General features: G+C 52.0%; 1 protein-coding gene across 1 annotated transcript in view; it reads right to left on the bottom strand.

Moving 5' to 3' along the window:
• Positions 1-2,468: 2,468 nt before the first annotated feature.
• The window catches only part of LOC102988857 (plexin-A4), a gene marked incomplete at both ends in the record, with an annotated part of 54,164 nt that continues 36,314 nt past the window's right edge, over positions 2,469-20,318 (bottom strand). The window contains 8 exons of the mRNA XM_028485344.1: positions 2,469-2,703; positions 3,398-3,544; positions 4,177-4,416; positions 4,953-5,046; positions 7,554-7,718; positions 8,976-9,112; positions 14,505-14,622; positions 18,529-18,680. Of these exons, the coding sequence (XP_028341145.1) occupies positions 2,469-2,703; positions 3,398-3,544; positions 4,177-4,416; positions 4,953-5,046; positions 7,554-7,718; positions 8,976-9,112; positions 14,505-14,622; positions 18,529-18,680 (1,288 nt within the window). The remainder of the gene's footprint in view (positions 2,704-3,397; positions 3,545-4,176; positions 4,417-4,952; positions 5,047-7,553; positions 7,719-8,975; positions 9,113-14,504; positions 14,623-18,528; positions 18,681-20,318) is intronic.

Here is a 20,318-nt window from a genome sequence, read left to right as displayed (position 1 = left end):
AGGGAGTGAAGGGGGCGGTTCCAGTGATGGAGAGTCTGTTTCAGATTCTGTGTTTTACAGTGGGTTTCCTTATAGGAGTTAAGAACTATTTCTTCTGAAGTCCCAGTTCTTGGTCACGCAGCTTACCGGAGCCATCAAACCACCAAATGGGGCCAGACGAAGGCTCTTGCCCCACTGATATATCCCTTCTGGATAAATATGCAGGGTGTCTCTTTGTCCTTCCTTTCTCAAGGTCATGCTACTCAATGGTGAATTATGATCTGCATATAGGTACCGCTGTCTGCGGAGACAGCCCAGGCCTCCGGCATGGTCATGAAGCTGCAAGACCACCCCTTGGCCCCCGAGAAAGTTCCACACGCGGACCCACAGTTACACAGCCGTGTGATCACTCTCTGTCCTGGGTACAGCCCTCCACCCTGGAAGGTGGTCAGAGGTAATGTGCTCAGCCCTTCCTTCTCCCACTTTTCCCCTTAGCACATGCAAATGCACATGTACACACATGCATGTAAGCACACATACACGCACACACACACACAAGACGGATTCATACATGCCTGCCAAGAACAGCCAGTGGATATTGACTAAACAATACTTCTTTCTATTTACATAGACAAGAATAGGGAAAAACTACTTTGTGGGCTCAGAAGGAATTCACAAGCCCAATGTAGCTCCAGGGCCCTTGAAAAGCCAGTCCTGCACCCAGTGGTCTCTGCTGACGACACGACCACAACGCGGCAGCCCAGCTGCTGTCGGCAGGACCCCACCACACCCTGCGGTGCTGACCTCCTGCTTGGGGACCCTGGGTCTCCGGGCCTTGAGGATACCAGTGCTTCTGATCTGACAACAGGGATGGCGCCAGGACCCCTGGAGAAGCTGCTGCAGACCCCTCCTGTGCTGCTCTCTTTCTGCATCTCTGCTCACACTGACGTGGGGGGACCTTGTCAAGAAAAGTGACTCCGAAGGTAGAGTAACCCTAACACATCTGAGTGGAACCTACACCAATATGTGTGAAAGGGGAGTCAGTGAGCCTTTCGGGCATGTACCATCACCAAAAACCCTGATGAGAACTCGTGTGTGCTGAGTGAGAAGCACACGTGTATGTGTTTGTGGGAACACGTGCGTGGGCATGAGTGCAAAGGTGAGTGTGAGGGCATGTGTGACCGCCTGAGTGTGGGTCAGTGAGTGTCTGTGGGCATGTGTGCACGCATGTGTGTGTGTTTATTATATATCCAAAGGTCGGGCCTTGTGAGGGCGCCAGGCTGGGCCTCTTCGGAGTCTGTATGCGGCTTACGGCCTGACTCACCGTCAAGGCTTCGGGAAGTCGCCTTCCCTGGACCCAGGCTGCCCTTTCAGCGTTCAAGAGCCAGCTCTGGGCGCCTCTGGAAAACACTTTCAAGGCGAATCCTACGTGTCCTTTGCTCTATCATCTCTCTTCCCACCCACGTGAGACAGCCTCTCCCGAGCTAGAAGCCAAGGCCCTCCCCTGGTGTCCCCGAGTCAGGACTCCCTTCGTGACTGCTAATTCCTCCTTCTCTGGAACGTTCCAAGAGGAACCTGGCTTCACACTGCCCCCGCCGCCCCCTCCCAGTTGGGGTGCTCAGCTGGCGGGGAGGAGAAGGAGGGAGCTGGCTTTTTATAGGTCTGCAGCTTTCCTTCAAGTCACTGAGCGCCTCCGACATTCAAGGCCTCATGCCTGGCACATAAAAGAGATTCTAATCACTACACCTAATTAGAGGGAAGAGTACATTGCAGAGAAAAAAATTAAGCAGCGTAAATATAATAAAAGGCAGTAATTAACAGTCCCACAAGGCGGATGCTGTGTTGACAGCTGAGGATGCGGAGAGAGGATGGAAGGTACCCGCTTCCCCATTAGAGAGCCACGGCCTCCCTGGTGGGAACGCCAGAGCCCCAGGTACAGGCTGATTACTCCGCGTATAAATCTACACAAAGAATCAGCTCAGACCCTCCCAGGGTGACTCACGAATGATATCCTGGGGGCGACAAGTCTGACTTCTACATTTCCTTCTTGGATTTAGTGCGGCTGATTTCACTTCATGGTGGTGTTGGTAATTTTTTAAAATACAAGCTGTGAAACGCTCTTTCCTCTAAGTCTCAGATCAGCCCTCCAGCCTCACCTTCCTTCTGACAGAAGAGAGCTGAAGATTGCTTGAGTGCGTCATGGCAGGGCACCTCCGGGTCTCCCCCAGAGGAGAGGGCAAAACTCACCCGGCCGGGATCCTGGGCTGGACACGGCTCTAGTGGGGTCTGAAATGATCCTGGCCTGACTTGAGGTAGAGATTCTGGAGGCGGGAGACCCAGGCCCAGCGCCGCCCACCGCTGCGGGTGTGTGAGATGCACGCGCTCGCCCACGCACGCGTGCGCACGCACGCCCGCACGCCCACGCACGCGTGCGCACGCACGCCCACGCACGCGTGCGCACGCACGCCCGGCCCCCCGCCACTCCGGACCTTCTTTGCACTCCAGGGCCACGCGGGATTCCAGGTTGTCCATCTGCATCTGCAACCGCTTCAGCGTGAGGTCGCTCTCCCGGGACTTGCGCTTGTAGGCGATGAGAACGGCCACGATGAAGATGATGAGGAGGCCGCCGGCCACGGCGATGCTAACGATGGCGGGCAGGCTGAGCGGGCTGTCCGGGGCAATGTACACCATCCCCGGGGAGTACTCCATGCCACCGACTCGGGCCTGGGGGGGACACGCGGGGGGAGACGGAGCTGGGTGTGGGCACAGAACATCCTAGGCAAGGGTCCCAAGCCACCGGGGAGCTGGTGACCAGGGTCGCGCGAGGGAAATGGCTCCAGGGAGGAGAGTCATCACTGGCTGTAAAAGCAGACGAGAGGGCACCTGGGGTGGAGGGAGCGGGGGTGTACGGCTCAGCGCAGGCCACCCCCACAACTGGGAAAACCACACATTATATTATTCGGGAGTGAACTCGGTTGTCTTCATGAGGAAACAGCACTCAACTGGGATCTAAAAAAGCCTACGTGCCATCACAGTCTGGATCCCCGAAGACTCATCCCATCGTGAGGACAGATGACAGAGGCACAGGACGTGATAATTATGTCCTGCCCAGGTCAACGATGGTCCTCTCCTGGAAGGGTCTCTTGCCTCTAACAGGTGACACAGCACATCACTGAATGCTGTTTCGCATTGCCCTTACTGTAGCACCAGCCGGTATGGAAAGAATGACAATACGGAAGAAAAAAGTCTGAAGTGGGACGAGGAGAAGGAACTGGGAGTGTGGGAGAGCCAGGAGGAAAGTTCAAGAAGGCCAGAATCCCCTCCCAGAAAGCCCTGGTGGCCCAGGATGGAGCTGGACCGCTCAGCCCCCCGCATCCTTAGTGCCTGCCCATCCAGGGTGGAGTCCCGCCAGCCTCACCATCACTTTGTGCCGGCCTATGAGGTTGGGCGACTCGCAGAGCAGCTGCACATCCGACACTGTGACGGTGCACGGCTTCTCCCCGACCAGCACGGTGTAGTTCAGCTTTACATTGCCCCCAGCCACAGGCGGGATCAGGTTCTTGCCCTGCATGGACAGGAAAGCCCAAGTTCCCACCCCAGAGTCAGGAGCACAGCTACTGGCTGGCTGACATGTCCTCCCACCTGGAGGTCCCATCCTTCTGGGGAGCTGGTGGAGAGGCCACCTTCCCTAATAAGTCCAAAAAATGCACAACACCTATGCTACTATTCCCCCTTCTTCAGTGGGAAATCAATCATCAAGGCACTCTTTTCAGCTTGTCCCAAATGCAGCTTCAGAATCCTTCTCAACACAGAGCTGTAATCAGTCACTACCAGTTGCTTCAAATTGTCATATGAGTTAAAATTAATTTGCCATCCATGCTCCAAAGAAGCCCTATAAGGTGGTTTGCAAAGGGCTGCACAGGAGGAAGCAGTATGAGCCTTTGCCCTCCCAAGTCCTGGACTCAGGGGCCAAAGCTGGGAATCAGATGGCCAGGGTGGATCCAGCTGCCCTGACCAGGTTTCTGTGGCCCCTAAAGAGAGTGCACCTCTCAATACAAACTCAAAGAGCACATTTACCATAGTCTGGGCTATAACACAACCTCTGCTAGCTAGTGACACCCGCCACAAGATCTGGCAGAAGCCCATGACTTGCGGCCTCCTGTGACTTGCGGCCTCCGTCCTCCCATCTCACTCTACCTTTAGGATGATGGGTGTGCCGGGCTTGAGCTCCAGGATTCCTGAGGGACCGAAGGCCTCAAACACAGGATTGGGGTAGTAGGTGAAGTTGGTCTTGTTGAGGATTAGCAGGGACTGGACGTTGTCCAGGATGAAGCCAAACTCCTCGGGCCTCTCCGTCAGGTCAGACTGGTGATCGGGCCCCAGAGCGAGGGCAGGAGCCTGGCAGGTCATCTCAGTAGCGTTCAGAACCTCGCAGAGCTGGGGTGGAGCCGGAGAGGGAGGACTATGTGGCGTGTCTCCGCACACCTGCAGCCCCAGACACCCGCCGGCTCTCCCTCGGTGCCGTCGTACAGCGTGGTGTTGACACAGGACAGTCATGGGTGGATCCCCACAGCTCCAGTGGAGTCAGGACCACACAACCTGGGCGCTCAAGGACAAGCTCTGCAGCTGACACCTACCTCTGCCCTGCCCATGGCAGGCGCTAGGGTATCTCTAAACTAAGGAATGGCACTGAGGGTCAGAGGATGGGAGAATAAAGGTCTTCCATCCCTTATTAAGAAAAAGAAACCCCAGAAACCCAGAAGAGATTGCTCCTGCATGCCTGTACCCCAGAGTGTAGAAATGGCCTCATGTCTGCTCCCCCATCCCGCCATCCCAGTGTCCGGGGCGTCACACGCGGTGGGTCATCGGTGTCTGGGGTGAGCCTGCCTGAGCCCTGGGAGAGCCCACACCCTTTAGGGCAGCCACGCGCCGAGTGGACAGCCCCCCTTGAGACCCGCCAGTCCCGGACTCACATTGATGTGCTCCTTCCCTCCGTGCTTGGCACGGATCTGGGGGTTCTGTATGAGGTCCAGGTGAGTGCCCCTCACCGCGATGGGTGTGTTCCCACTGGTGGGGAAGAAAGAAGGAGGCGTGTAAACGCAGGGATAGGAAGAGCAACAGCACTTGAAGATGATGATGAGATGATGATCAATCAGGCTGAACTCAAGCACTGAAGACAATGATAACTGGGGGGCAGGATAACATTCACGGGGACAAGATGACAAGCTGACCGCATGATAATAAGGACGAGCTCTCCACAGCCGAGGGGAAGACGGTGATGACCAGATGTCCGCGGCCGTCCTGCACTGAGCTCATTCGGAGCGTGGACACGCCATGGAGGCTGGGCCTGTAGCACGGCCCTCTTGGCCCCCCCGAGGCCTCCTGACCTGAGCCAGCTGCTTCTCTGCAGTCTCCCAGCGTCTCTTTCCCTGCCCTCCCCAGTCTCAGGGAATTTTCTTCACCCTGGCCTTGGCCTAAGGGAAGCCTCGCTCCAGACCACCCTCCAAAGTCTGAGCACAGCCTCCTCCCCCAGGACAATCATACCACAAATTTCCACCTTAGAGGCTTCAGTCGGCTGGGACATGGGAAAGGCCAAGGCCCAGCCACTCAGGAACCTCCTGTAAGAACGCAAATATGAAATGCTCCAGGACGCTCGCACTCTGGGGAGTCAGCCAGAGGACTGCTAACGCCGAGCTATTAGGAGACTCGTCTTTGGGTAGCTTCTCAATGGAAACCTGGACGCCACTGTCCTATCTTCAGGGCCACTGAGAAGCTGGCATGGGATGGAGGCTAGCTTCCTTGGGGGCTACTCAAAGGAAAGTGATGAATCATGTTATCTGCAGTCAGGGGAGTATCATTGAGAAGAGTCTATTTAAAACAGGTAAGTGGTTATAAGCTTGTGGGTAAAGAGTCCCTGACAGCCCCATTCATCTCTACCCCTCTATCCATCTGCCCCCCTTTACACGCCATTCCTGCCCTCCCTTCCTCTAGCCCTCCACCGGTCCCCTCTGAAGCATATCCCCACCCCACGTATGCACATGCAGGAAGATTTCCTCGAAACCCAGAGAGTCTCTCGGCCCCGGCAGTGTTGGCGGATGAGCTTCTGGTGTCCAGCCATCTCCCGATCTTCTCGGTCATCAATTCAACACACGTTTATCGAATGCCCCCATCACCCGTCGCCATCCATCAGTAACCCAGGCTGTTGCGAGCAGTGTAAAGCCACGTGTTCTGCAGAGCCCCACCCCATCCCAGACTCCGTTAACTGCAGTGAAATCGCTGGAGCCCCGGCCCATTCAGAACGCACCTCCAGCCTCCCTCTTGACGTAAGCGTGACTGGGGGCGACTGCCGAGTGCCAGGAGGGACAACACCTCTATTTCTGTGCCAGTGACGCGAGGAAGAACTGAATTAAACCAGGCTGTGAACGCCTTCGGGGGCCACAGAGTTTGCCTAAGCACAGGGGGCCGTGCCAACTTCCTGGACTCACCAGGCCCTGGGGGCAAATCCTGGACTAGCTTTGACAGGCTCTCTGCCCCTCTCTGTCTTATATTTATCTGCTTGCAGGTCACGGCTAAAGCTTATAAGCCTTGGGCCTTAGAGACTAACTGCTGAGGACGACCAAGCTGCATCTCCCAAAGGCTGCCTTTTGTTTGGGTGTAAGGCCCGGTGGCAAACTCTTTCTGTAAGGGGCCAGACAGTAAATATTTTAGGCCCACTGGGGCCATATGGTCTGTTGCAGTTACTCAGCTCTGCTGCGGTGGTGAGAAAGCAGTAGAGACAAAACATATTCGGATGAGCATGGCCGTGTTCCAATAAAACTTTATTTATGAAAGCAGACGGACAGCCAGATTTGGCCCCCCAGCTGGAGTTTGCTGACCCTGGTTTACAAGATTGTTCTCTGGACTGGACTCGTCATTGACCCCCCATCTCAGCTTGTGGTAACCACATCTTCATGCTCTGCCCCCTCTCCTGACCCCAGACATCCTCCAGAGCTGAAGCAGATGGTGGGGAGGGCTGAGGACGGGGGATGTGTAGGGGTGGGGTAGAGGGGGTGAGGAGGGAGGGGAGACGAGCCAGGCACTGCACTGGGTGTTTGTACCTCACGTAATCCTCTCAGTGTCCCGTGAGGGAATTGACTGGTGAGAAACCCTGGATCCGGGGAGGTTAACTAACGTTTAGGGTCACTTGGCTGCTAAGCAGTGGAGCTGGGCTGCACCCACTCCTTCTGACCCCAAGTCCACTGCCCCCGAAGCCCCTGATACAGCAGTTTCCCCATGATCAACAGGGGCCTTGCCATCAGGACGCCCTCTGCAGCACCTTCTGGCCTCCTAGTGTGCCCACCAATCCTCAAATCGGGGGCTGTCGGCTCCTGCTGGTCAGAGCTCGGCCCCCAGGGCCGGGCCCTGCTCAGAGTGCTTTCGGTGGAAGGAGGGAGCCCCGGCAGGAAGGTCTGACCTGGGGGGTGCTCTGAACCACCCCCCCTGTTCATCAGTCCCCACAGCAGGACTGGGCCCCAGAACTCCCCTTGGCTTTTGAGGGTCGAGGAGGCGAAGCCCAATGTCAGGGCAGACCCTACCTGAAGATGCTCCACTCGGGCTCGATCCGCACGATGGTAGGATCCTCCATGTACTGGAAAAGCAGGTCCTGGTGGATCTTGGCCCTGTCCACCTGCACCGTCACCTTCATTTCCAGCACCTCATCTGAGGACGTGGTGTTGCAGACGATGTAGGACGGAGAGCGCCTGCGGGAGGGAGATGGGGAGCTGGGCTCCTGGGTGTTGGGCGGGACTGTGGTCCTGGGTCGGGGCCCTCCCGTGCCCCTCCCTGTTCGTCAGGCTCGTCAGAGGCAGTGGGCGGGCAGCGCCCCGCCACAAAGCCCTGAGAACTACTGACAAAGGCTCTCTCCTTCACCAGATTGTAGATGGGTCCCTCTGAGCCCCCTTTTGGACTAGGCTTCTTCCTGAGGCCCTGTCTTTGATTTACCGACCCCCATTTTTAGCGAGAATCCTGCTAACTTAGTTTGGCAAGAACCATCCCCCTCCCCGATATCTGAGTACCCTTGATATCTAATCAAATTCCGCCTCCTTAATCCTTGATGTCTGGTCACCCTGACTGCCTTCAGCAAGAGCCCTGTTAAGTCGGTTTAGCAAGAATCCTAACCTTGTTTCCTCTTAGTAATTTTCCATCCACTGCCTCCCTCGCTCTGCTCCTTGGCTATAAATCCCCAGCTGTCTGCTGTATCTGGTGTCAAGCCCGATCTCTTTCTCCATTGCGAGAGTCCTGACACCTATTGCAATAGTCCTGAGCAAGCTCTTCCTTACCATTTTAACAAGTGTCAGAGCCATTCTTTTCTTGAACACTCAGGCAAGGCCTGGCCTGGCCTGACTTCAGATCTGTCGCAGCCCTCAGCATAGCTCTCTCCCAGGAAAATCTCTCTCTGCAGAACCTCATGCCAGCGGCGCAGGGAATGTCCCCCACCACACCTCTTCTAGTCCTGCATTAGGTGCACCTCTTGCCCCCCTCCCAACCCTCACCCCCGCCCCAGGTTCCTGGCTCATGGACAGCGTGCCCTCCTGGGACTGGATGGTGGAACCAGGGGAGGGAAAGTCGGCTGCCCCTGGAGGTTCCACCTCAGCCAGCTCTCGGCAGTCCCGGCTGGCTCTGCAGCAGCTGGCCAGGAGCTAACGCAGGGGGAAGGGGCCCTAGATTCCAAACTGTGTCCCGTGGAACCCTAGGGTCCTACACAGTGGGTGGTATGTGGGCACCAAGGCTAAACGGTGGGCAACGCACGATGGGCCGTTCCAAGGAAGGGGTGCCTGGCAGGTCCCCGGGCTGAGCCACAGCCAAGTATGCCCAGAAAGTCCTCTCCCAAAGCGAATGGCCACTTTCTCAGGGAGGAGGAGGAGGCACCTCCAGAAGGTTAGCCGGAAGTCTGCCGCCTGTCAGCCCCGCCCACCCTCTGGGCTGGGAACCCTGGAGCCTGCCCCGAGGTGAGTTACCTGTGGAAGAGGCAGGGCTGCTTCCCAAACATCACCACCACGTTGCTGCCCGCGTTCAGGTTGGTGCCCGTGATGGTCACCTGTGTGCCTCCGGACATGGGCCCCCGGTTGGGCTTCAGGTCTGAGAGAGTCAGCGTCTGTGCAGGAGAGGATCTGGCCTGAGGATGCGTCTGGGTAGGCCTGAGGCAGCACCCCACTCCCGGATTCCACTCGCCTTCTGGAATCCTTAGTCATGGCGGCCTCCCAGAGAGCAGGCTCAGTTTACCGAGGCCTGTGGGGACAGGCGAGCATGTGCACCTTGACACTAATAACAGTCATAATAGTATTAGCTACTATGTAGTGACCTTTTAAGTTACAGGCTTTATATTTTATGTGTATCGATAGTGAGATATACATTTTTTAAAATCTCCCAATCTATTCTACAAGGTAGGCATTATTACCCACCTTAAAGACAAGATTCGGAGATGTTAAGTAAAGTTTCCAAGGTCACAGAGCAAAGAAGCGGCCTGAGAACTGACTCCGGAGCTGGAGTTCTCCACCACCTCTCCAGTCTCCAGGGAGGGTCGCTTTCAGGAAGGTAAGCTGCCCCTTCCACAGGCCTCTCCAGAGAGCTGCCCAAGGCACCCAGCGGCCAGAGCAATGAGATGTGTGAGCCCCAGGGAAACCCAGGAGGAGAAGCAAAGAAGGGTCAGTGGACTGAGTGAAGAAGCAGATTGGGGGTGGGGATGGGGGAGGATCTGTGAGCTGAGGATTTGGAGTCTCAGTTTGTTCTTTCATTAGCATTTTAATGGAAAAAACTTTCCTCAGTCCCAGGTGAGAAGCCTGTATCTGCATTTAAATGAAGATTTCTCTCTCCTTTTACTCCCTTAAAGAATTCTTCACCAAAAGTTGAACCCACTCAGTTCCTCGGAGCGGGCAGGCAACCTGCCCTCCGAGAGGCCTCGATCGATAACACTAGGGGAGGAGAAGAGAAGCCCCAGCGAAGCCTGCAGCCCCAAGGCCTGGCACGTGCGCGCCCCGGTCCCCGCACAGGGCACACGCGTGGGGACACGCAGGCACCCACGGGAACATAGGCGGACCTCTGCGCCCGGCGTCCGCCCAGCGCAGGCGCGCTCGCGGGGCCCGCCCACCCGGTCCCTGCAGATCCCGAACCTGGCAGCCCCGTGACGCCCACCAAGCCAAGCCGAGGAACGGCTTAGGCTGGCTCTGGCTCAACCCGAGACCCGCGCTGGGGGTGCAGGGTGGGGGATAAGACCGCTGCAAGGGGCTTCCTTTCTCAGCTTTGCCTACACCGTGCTGTGTGACTCAGCACAAGTCACTTACCCTTTCTGATCTCAAAGAATCAAAAAGTGGTCCTCTCAGAGGCGCCTGTTTTCTGGTTCTAACTGCCCACAGATGGTGTCTCTGCCCCACTGCACTGCCTGTAAAGGGAGAGCTTTCAGACCTGGCTCCTGCTGACCTCCCCGGAAAGGGAAAGTGAGGGAGTTACTTAAGGGGTACGGGGCCACGTGGAAAGGAGAACAAGCTCCCTGGCAGCCTAGGGGTGAGGGTCCTGGAAGGGGTAGAAGTGAGTAACCCTGCTGGCTTTGCAGTGGCCCTCCTGTGTGGGGCTGGCTGGGTGCTGAGTTACTCTGGGGGTGGAGAGAGGATGATATGGAGACATGTTTTAAAGTTGGGAGAAACTATTAATTATTCAAGGTTTGCTTCATAAATATTTGTCAGTGGGTCTGCACGGGAAATCAAATTCGGCGTTATTTGCCATCTCTTCCCTTGGCTCCCCCCCTGGATGGAGGCAAAGAGGGCGGAACAGTGTTGCCTCTACAGAGATCTCCAGGGATAAGTTGGGAGAAACTATTAATTATTCAAGGTTTGCTTCATAAATATTTGTCAGTGGGTCTGCACGGGAAATCAAATTCGTCGTTATTTGCCATCTCTTCCCTTGGCTCCCCCCCGGATGGAGGCAAAGAGGGGGGAAAAGTGTTGCCTCTACAGAGATCTCCAGGGATAGAACTGGCGACAGCCCAAGAGTGCTGATCTGCGGTCTGTGGGCCTCGGTGTCGGGGTTTTGGGTGAATAAACCCACACATCAGAGCCTGGCCCGATTTGTGGAGGGAAACTGAGGCAGACCCAAACCTCGGCACTGGGAGGGGCTCCCCAGCATCCCCAGGCCCTGAGAGGCACCCCTGAAAAGGGGCTCACCAGAGGCTTCCATGGGGGTCCCAAGGGTGCCACCTGCCAGCTGTCCAGCAGGGTGGGAAGGCAGTGAAGGCTCGGAGGTGTTGTGGGTGGGCGTGTGACAGAGGGGCATTCTGTCCTTCCTGCCTCCCTGGTATGACACACGGGGGACCTCTGCCCCGCATTTCCACCCTGAACCCCTCAGAGCTCTGTTGTCGGCAGTGAGGGGGGGTTGCTCAATGACCAGGTCCTTAATGCAAACTGGGGTCTGGGAGGAGACTGGAGTCCGTGGCACCATTTCTCCCCCCGCAGCTCTTCCCAAGCGGATGTGTATCGCCAGGATAGTGCCTCCAATAGAAAAGTGAACACGAGTCTGAGTCCCAGGGACCCACTGGACCGATGCATTTTTGCCTTGTGGCAACAACTCGCACCTTCCCTGCCCTTCTGCTCCAATTTCTCCTTCTCCCCATCAACCCCCCTCTCCCCACTCGCTTTTGCTCCCATCTTTTGGTGCCCTTCCATGTCACACCTTATGCCGGGAACAGCCTCCCGCTACTCGAGATCCATATGGAAAACTGTATTCCGCCGTAGACAGATCCTGCCTTTCCTTCTGGCTCTTCCCATGAAACCTTCCCTGAATACCTTACATCCAACCACATCCTGCTCCCAGGGTAGAAACACTCATGCAGGCAAGACCTTCCCTGAAAGCAGAAGGGGCTTTTGGTTGTCTACCACATAGATGTGTTATTAAGAATTAAGCCCAAGAGCAGGTATCACAGAAGAAGGAGATAGAGAAGGGAAGGGAGCCAGGCCACTCAAAGGCTCGAGGAAGGATTGGATAGGCAGGGCAGAACACACCAAGGAACCTGGACAAAGTCTAGAGGCAGTGGGCACCCTGGGCTCTTCTTGAGCTGGGGGCTGACACGATGAAAATGGTATCCCCCAGTGTGGCTGGATGAGAATGGGTTCAGGCCAATGGCAGGGATTTAAGGGGGCCACTGCAGTAGCAAAGGGAATGGGAAAAGTAGGACTCCAGGACATGGTGACAGAGGGTTTGACATCAGGACTTAGGGGGAGCCGAGCCGCAGGCCACCAAGATGGTGGGCCCGGGTGACAGGCCACTGACAGAAAGGGGCAAGGCAGGGGGACACGCTGTTTACGGGAGCTGACAGCTCGGGTGGACCACGGGAGGGGATGGCAGGTCATCCAGGGGGCGGTGGCCTTTGAATTAGTCACAAAGGTAAGAAGCCTGGCTGGAGACACAGCAGAGACAGCTGAGGCCCAAAGGAAATATCAGCTTAATGAAGTAGCGGCCGTTCCTGGTAGCGTTCACTTTGTCACCGCCAAGAGACCACAGGATAAAAACTGTTCCAGGTAGCTGAGTGGCCAAGGAAGTCCAGTGCTTGCTTTGGCCATGCAGCGGTGTCCTCCCTTTTACCACAGCTGCCAGGTAATTTCCGAGCCAGATTTCATGCCCAATTTTCGTACGCCACGCCACACCTCTCAACCGCTTGGGGAGCGCTGTCCGTGTCTCTACCCATCTCAGTCTCTCTCTCCCTCTCGTTATCTCAACTCTGCTGGAATAACAATGTCTGTGTATATAAATATATATATGATATACTATATATATATATATATATACATTTATGTAAATATATATACATTCATCACTAGTTGTCTTAAGGTATATTGGATTTAACTTGGAAATTCCCTCAAACCCTTTCCGAAGAAGGTGGGAGTACAAATGCTAAACGAATAGGTAAAACTATACACATCCACTAAATCCATGACATGTGTGTGTTCCTCTAAGTGAGCTCCTGTGTGGGTTTAGTGACAGCCATGTTTATAAGGTTGGTTAGCTTTCGAAGAGTAGAGAGGGAAGAGTGCAGAGGTCAGGACCCAGGCAGAGAGGGGCATCTGAGACACATCCTTCCCAGGTGCACCCCCCCCACACACCCGCCCAGTCACATTGTGTGCAAGTCCTCCATCTCCTCTCTCCTTCTGGACTGTGGGCCTCCTGGGGCAGGGGCTGCTTGGGGTCTGCCTCATCCGGTAACACCTGCAAACCAGGCCCATCAAACTATAGTATAAAATGCAACCAATTAAGCAAGTATTTATCAGATAACCTAGGGAGAGGTACTGTGCAAGGTGATACATGGTTGTCAGTTAAAGGGAGGGAGATGAAAGAGGAGGAAGGCAGATGAAAGAAGAGGAAGAGAGGAAGGAAGGAAGGAAGGAAGGAAGGAGAAAAATGGGCTTCTGTGACGTATTTCAGGGCATTTGATACCCAGTCATAAAATCCATCATTTCAGGTTTCCAGCTTCCAGAAGCAGCTCAGAATCATGAGGAAATGATCTCATCACATCTGGCACTAACCCGAGAAGTTAACTGGATGGTAAAACAGTTTTGGCAATGATGCGATGTATGTAGCAGGGGATGTGCTCATGTCTCCAGCATCCCTGTCGTCACAAGGCAGGGAGGTTCCCAAGTCCCCCTGCTCCCAGAACCCCTCACCAGGGCTGGTCCGGTACTCTTTTCAGGGGCCAGGGAGGGTCCAGGCTGGAGGGAATGTGAGGGCAGGGGTGAGATCTGCAGAGAGGCCTTGGGGGGTGGGGAGGAAATGTGGGGAAGGGTGTTGGGGCGAGAGGGAGTAAGACAGGGATAGGACAATGGTGAGTGAGGAAGGTAGGATGACTGGGGATAATGGGATGGAAGCGGTGGGGTGCCAGCACACAGGGAAAGGGCAGGGCACAGTGGTCATGGTGGCAATCATAGAAATCGTAAAGGCAGTGACACTAGAGGTGATAAATCTATTTTATCTAATTTTCACAATAATACCATGGGATAGATGCTTATTATTATCATAATAATATATTATTATAATAACTATAATAATATATTATTATTATATTATTATAATATCATCATATATATATCATGATATATCATGTTATTATCATCCCCATTTTACAAATGGAGACACTGAGGCACAGAAAATTAAACAACTTGCTCAAGTCCACCCAGTTAATAAGCGGCAGAGCCAGGGCTCAAATCCCAGGAGGCCCCATGCACAGCCCACACTCTCACCCACCGTGTCACGCTGACACTCAGCCAGAAGGGGACACTGGGGCCCGAGAGCCAAAGCAACTTCCCTGGAGCTGCAGCCCAGCCCAGCCCAGCCAGGATGTGAATCCAGGTCTTCCTGACTTCCAAGCCTGTGCTCTGAAGCACTGCAGGACAGGACTCCCACGACTTTGGCCTGGGTTTGCCCACAGAGGTCTAGAAGGGCTCAGCAATCATGGTAAAGAGGTCGGTGGCCTGTGCCTGGCCAGGCCGTTGGTGGCCGGGACTCACCATGAAGTAATAGAGCTGCGAGGACCTGGCCATGAACTCGGGCCGACACACAGCCACACAGATCTCCACGAAGCCGGCGTGCTGGCTGGGCTTGGCCTCCCCCATCTCACACACGATCCTGCAGGGTGGAGAGGACAGACCTCCATGGGTCACAGGAGGGTCACAGGCCTCCCTGCCGTGACCCCTGGGCCCTACACCTACCCAGGCCTCCTTCTCTGTAGTAAGATCTCAGGGATGGGCAGGGAAGGAGGAGGTGAAAGATACCTGATTCCTCCCTTCGGGGGCTCCTCCCTGGTTCTCAGGAAATGAGGAAGTGTGACCTACAGGGGTCTCCTTAGAGGCTCTCGGTAAAAATGTGACTTACCCAAGGGCACACGGACATTAGACAGGGACCTCGGAGCAGCCCTAAGGTTTGCAGGTCCTCTCCTAGGAGCTCTTTGCTCCCAAGGCATGGACTTCCCCAGGTAGTGCTTGGGGAAGTCTGGGGGCCCAGCCGGAGGCCTGGCAGGGGAGGGGGTTTTCATGCCGGGGGGGAGGGGAAAGGGTGGGGGAGAGTCATAAATCCTCCCCTTTAAAAAAATTTTTATTGTTTCACTTACAAAATTGGTTCATACCCTTGGAAAGTGAGACAGTATCAAAATGTGACTGTAAAATAAAGTGTGCCTTTCTTCACTAATCTCTCTCAAAACTTTGGTGTATAAATCCTTGCAGACCTTTCTCTAGACCTATGCAAATATATAATATATATAATCTCCATTTTATAAATGAAGAACTGAGGCACAGAAAAGTTTGGCAACTTGCCCAAATATATAGATTTGCCCATATATCCACATGTGTGTATATATATTTATGTCTGATATTATGCACGCATATAAACATAAATGTGTATATATACACATATACAATTATATACAAACATACATATGTAAAGAAACATATACATGATTTAAAAAATAAAAGTGGAACTTAACCACCCATTATTTTTAACCCCTCCCTTTTTACTCAACAAAACAGCATGGACTTTCCCTAATGTCACAATACACACAGCTCCGATTTCTTCTTTTTAACAGCTTCATGGTATTTCATAAGATGCCTGTGTCATCATTTATTTAACCAGCCTCCTATTGTTATACATTTAACTTACCCTGATTTTTCTCCTACTCCAAATAACCCCACAAAATGAACCAACCACACACCTCCTTAAGCACTGCTTATTTATTAAAATAGATTTCTGAGAAGGATTATTTGTGCTTTTAATGTTTGATAGTAATGGGAAATAATGGTCCCGAAGGACTGTCCCAATTTTTACTTCCATCAACAGCAACTGAGTGAGATTACTTCACTCTTTGTCCAACACTAGATATTATCAGTCCTTTAAAATTTTTTCTGATATAATAGGATAAAAAATCTCAATTTCATTTTTATTCCCCTGATTACTGGTGAGGCTGCATGTATTGTATGTGTGTGTGTGTGTGTTTAAATCTTATATAGCCTTCCCTGTGACTTGTCTGATGCCCTCTCTTTATTTCGCTGATGGATTATCTTTTTGTAGGAGCTTCTGAATTAGGAGAATTAACTTTTCTCCATAATAAATATTGAAATTATTTTCTCCCAGTCGATCACTTGTTTTTCAACTTGGTTTATAAAGTCTTTTGCCACTTGAAAGTTTAAAACTATCTGTGTGGTTCAATTGCGCATTCTTTTACTTTATGGCTTCCGGGTTCTGTGTGAGAGTCTAGCAAAAATATATGCTTTTCTGTTCAGATAACATAATTAATACATGTTCAGTTTTTTAAAAAGTACATAAAAGCACTTGCCATACCTACATTCCACTCCCACCCCAACTGCATCACCCAGAAGTATCCATTGTCAACATATTGGTGTACATGTTTCCAGTCTTGCTTTCCTTTTACAAAATTAATTATAAACTCTGTATTCTGCTTGGTAAGCTGTGTTCTCACTTAATATACCTTGAGTATATGCCTGGTCATGATTCTTCTACATATCACATTTAATGGTTGTGTTGTTTACCGTCCTATGTATAGACAATAATTTATTAAATTAATTAATTCCCTATTTTTAGATATACAAATTGCTTCCACATTTTCACTGTTACAAATAAGGCCAAAATAAGCATCCTTGCAAATAAATATTTGTGCATTCTGTTTATTTAGGGAAAGTTCTAGAAGTATTATGCCCAGGCTAAAGATGTTTGACCTACATTTCCAAACTGCCTTCCAGGAAGGTCGTCCCAATTTACCCTCCCGACATGAATGTATGAATGTGCTATTTCTTATGCCTCTCATTTGCACTGGGTGGGCATTAACTTTTAAAAATTGTTCCCCATTTCATTGGTTACTACTGATGTTAAATTTAATATGACTTTAGTTCTTTGTCTGTCCTGTGAATTGCACATTCATGCTCTTTGCTAATTTTGTGATAGTTGCCTTTTATCTATATCTTTTATCTAACCTCTTTAAATGTTAAGAAAAAGCATACTGTAGCAGGCCATAACAATCCTCTCAGTTTATCATTCATATTTTTACTTTGCACACAGAGTTTTTGGTGCACAAGTTTTGTCTGACATACTCAAATCTCCTAATCTTTTCCTTTATAATTTTTCCTTTTGCAGTTATACCTGGAACACCTTCCCTTTCTTGAAATCAAATAAATTTTCACCTGCATTTTCTTCTAATCCTTTCACATTTTCATTTTTTACCCTTAACTCTTTAATCCATCTGGAATTTACTTTGGTGTATAATGTGAAATAAGAATCTAATATTGTACTTTTTCCAGGGGGTGAAGTTGTACCACTTACTGAATGAGCTTTGCTTTCCTTGCTGATTTGAAATGTCATCTTTATCACATACTAAATTTTTATGTATCAAGATTCTTTTTCTGGTGTTCTATCTTATTCCACTGATCTAACAAGTATCACAATATTTAATCATGTGGCTTTATAATATTTTTTATATCTGGCTATACAAGTCCAGAGTAGGGCATTTTAAAGTTCCCCAAATCACAATATATCCGTAGCAGCCTGCTTTGGTTTTGTTCTAGGAAGGACAAAAAGTTGAAGGAGCCACAGAAAGGTCTTTGGGTAAGTAAGTGATGATGGACCAGGATGGGTCCTATCAAGCCTGGAGCCTTCAATCTCTACTATGAGTGTTTTGGGAAGACCCAGATGGAAATCAAAGAGGAATTGAGGATGGCAGGACTGATGGTTCCAGAAACACAAAATCTGGGTAAGACTCAGCCAGCACAAGCATAAACGCACTCACCTACCGAAGTGAGACCTTGCAAAGAGTCAATAACTTATGCACAGGGGGACAAGTGGCGAGGATTCACTCCGGGAGGGGCAGCAAAGAGGGTGTAGAATATAGATTCTATTGCGCTGGTGAATATTTATTTCATGTTTGTGTTTGCTGGGTTGGAAAATTGTTATTTACTTATTTACAAGGCAATACATGACTCACAAACGTTCCCTGCCATGTAGGTGAGAGGTCAAGATCACTCGTTGAATGGCCCTCTCTGTGGACCAGCAGACTTTGCTGGAGAAAAATAATCCAAGTTCTCACAGGCCTGAGAGTGGGTGTGAAGGTTCATTCTCAGCCTCCATAGAGGGTAGCATAGGATTAGCTTCTCCCGTAATTGGGGGAGGACAGGAGTGGGGAGTTAGGGACAGCGGAGGAACTGAACTCACACTTCTGCAGATTTTGCTTTTGCTCTGTCTTGCTCCTGTGCATCCTCACACCTCAAGGAGGTGATGATCACTTTCCCCTTTTCTCCCAGCCATTTCCCCTTCCCCTTTCTGGACTTCCCCCAATATGGCAGCTAGCTAGTTCGGGGGCTGGGGAGTTGTAGGAGTCCCCCACACCCTAGAACGTGAGGGACATTCTCCTTTTCTGTCCATAAGTTCTAAGACCATCTCTTGTTGATCGGGGAAGGTAAGTCAACATCAATCGTCTATTTATATGGACTTCTCTTCCCTGCTCCTCCCATGTCTCAGACGGCCTCTACTTACTGTTCCGCAGGGATGTAGCCATCTACCAAAGGGCTGCACTCCACGCCGGCCACCTTGACATGGGAGGCAATGTCCCGGAATTCCAGGCCCAGGTTCTCCCCTAGGATGGTGACCTTGGTGCCCCCTTCCCGGGGGCCTGTCACTGGGATTATCTAGAAGGAGGGAGCACAGTAATCAGACACCAAGACAGAGCGAACCCCCACTGCTGATGGGGCAAGGGAGAGGCTGCTGGCTCTTCCCCATCTCCATTCCATTGCCTGAGTTGAGTCCAAGTCCACGAGGGCACCCAGGTCTGGGGCTGTCAATGGGCAGGAGCTTCTGGTAGAATAGTGTGTGTCTGTGTATGGTCTTAGGAGCAGGGTTCAAAGCCCCTTGTTCCTCTTCGCATTTCACAGAAGAAGAGAGAGAACGTGATCTGCAGTGTTACTGGGTAATTCACAGAAAATCGGGATTAAAGCCTTCGAGCATTTGCTCGTGTTGGTTCCACTGTCAATGAAATGAACAAGCCTCCTATCAACCCACACAGCCCTCCACACGATGGCATCCACCCATCTTTCAAGAGCCTTGTCAAAAGTCACTTCCCCATCACCAGATGTGCTCTCGGTTTCTCTCCACTGAGATTTCAGGACACCTTCTTTGTGCTCTTTTCACAGTAACGTTTGTGTCGGATTCCCCACCCTGCCACCCCCCTACCCCCACCTCTTCAGATCCTGAGTCCCTGAGAGCAGGGATGGTGGGGCCTCCTTTCTCTGTGTGAACTTTCCAGTGATGGCACCATATTTTATTTCTTGAGTTGTAATTGTACTGAAAAAAACCCCAACTACCCAAGCATCTTCCTGGAGTTAGAAAAGCCTTCGTCACTGCCCCTCTGCCTTCATTGTTTGGCTTGGTTTGTTTGGGTTTAATTTAGACTTTACCCTCATACACTTGCCCAAAATGACTGGCTTTCCCTCCTAAGACATCACTGTTGATGCTAAAAACCCACGACTGGAATGTTAGGATGCAACCACCAAGGGCCTGCTTTGAGGCGGCGGTTCCCTACGGTTCACGGGATCTAATTATGACCTCCCACAGCAGTGACCTTAGTGGCAGAAGACATTCCATGCCAGCCTCTCCTGGCATTTGACAGACCAGAGAAGGGCCCATCTCCTGTTCCTGGCGTCTCTGAACGTCAGCACCTGGATCTCGGCCAACGTCAATGGGATCACAATTGGAGGAGCCCAGGTAGGCTACCTCTTAATATTTCCTACTCTCTCCATCCCCCCAGGGTCACAAGTGGGGGGTTCCATCCTGGGGGGAGGGTGAAAGGTGGGGAAGGGAGTGACAGCTTTGCCGGGCCTTGTAGGCTGTTCACCTACAAAGCTCAGGATACTTTCTGCTTCTCACATATGCAGGTGTGCACATCTGTGAGTGTGAGGGTTCATGAGCGTGTGGGTTTGCACATGCATGTTCCGACTGCAGTGAAAAAAAAAATAGGTTCTTTGGAGACACAGGCTTGTTTCTGTGTGAGGGAGACAGACAGATAGAGGCGGGGCGGGCCTTGGGAGTCCCTGTCCTTCCCAGATGCCTGCCCAACTAGTCCCCAAAGCACCACTGGCACCTGGCAGCAGCATCTGCACGATATTTCAGCCCTGGCTTGTCGTCCTGAAAAGGGAGTTTTATCTCCGGCCCAGTCCATGGTTCCCCAGGATCCCTGGAGGGCTCATGCCAGTATGGAGCCAGTAAATAGCGTCCGTCGCAGGGAGGTTTGTTTAATTTGCCATCTCCTCCCTGTGATTCTTTTGGTCTCA

Source organism: Physeter macrocephalus, unplaced genomic scaffold, assembly GCF_002837175.3.
Source record: "Physeter macrocephalus isolate SW-GA unplaced genomic scaffold, ASM283717v5 random_378, whole genome shotgun sequence".
NCBI classification, from domain to species: domain Eukaryota; kingdom Metazoa; phylum Chordata; class Mammalia; order Artiodactyla; family Physeteridae; genus Physeter; species Physeter macrocephalus.
The sequence above is the reverse complement of the archived record's forward strand: the minus strand, read 5'-3'. Positions and strand labels throughout refer to the sequence as shown.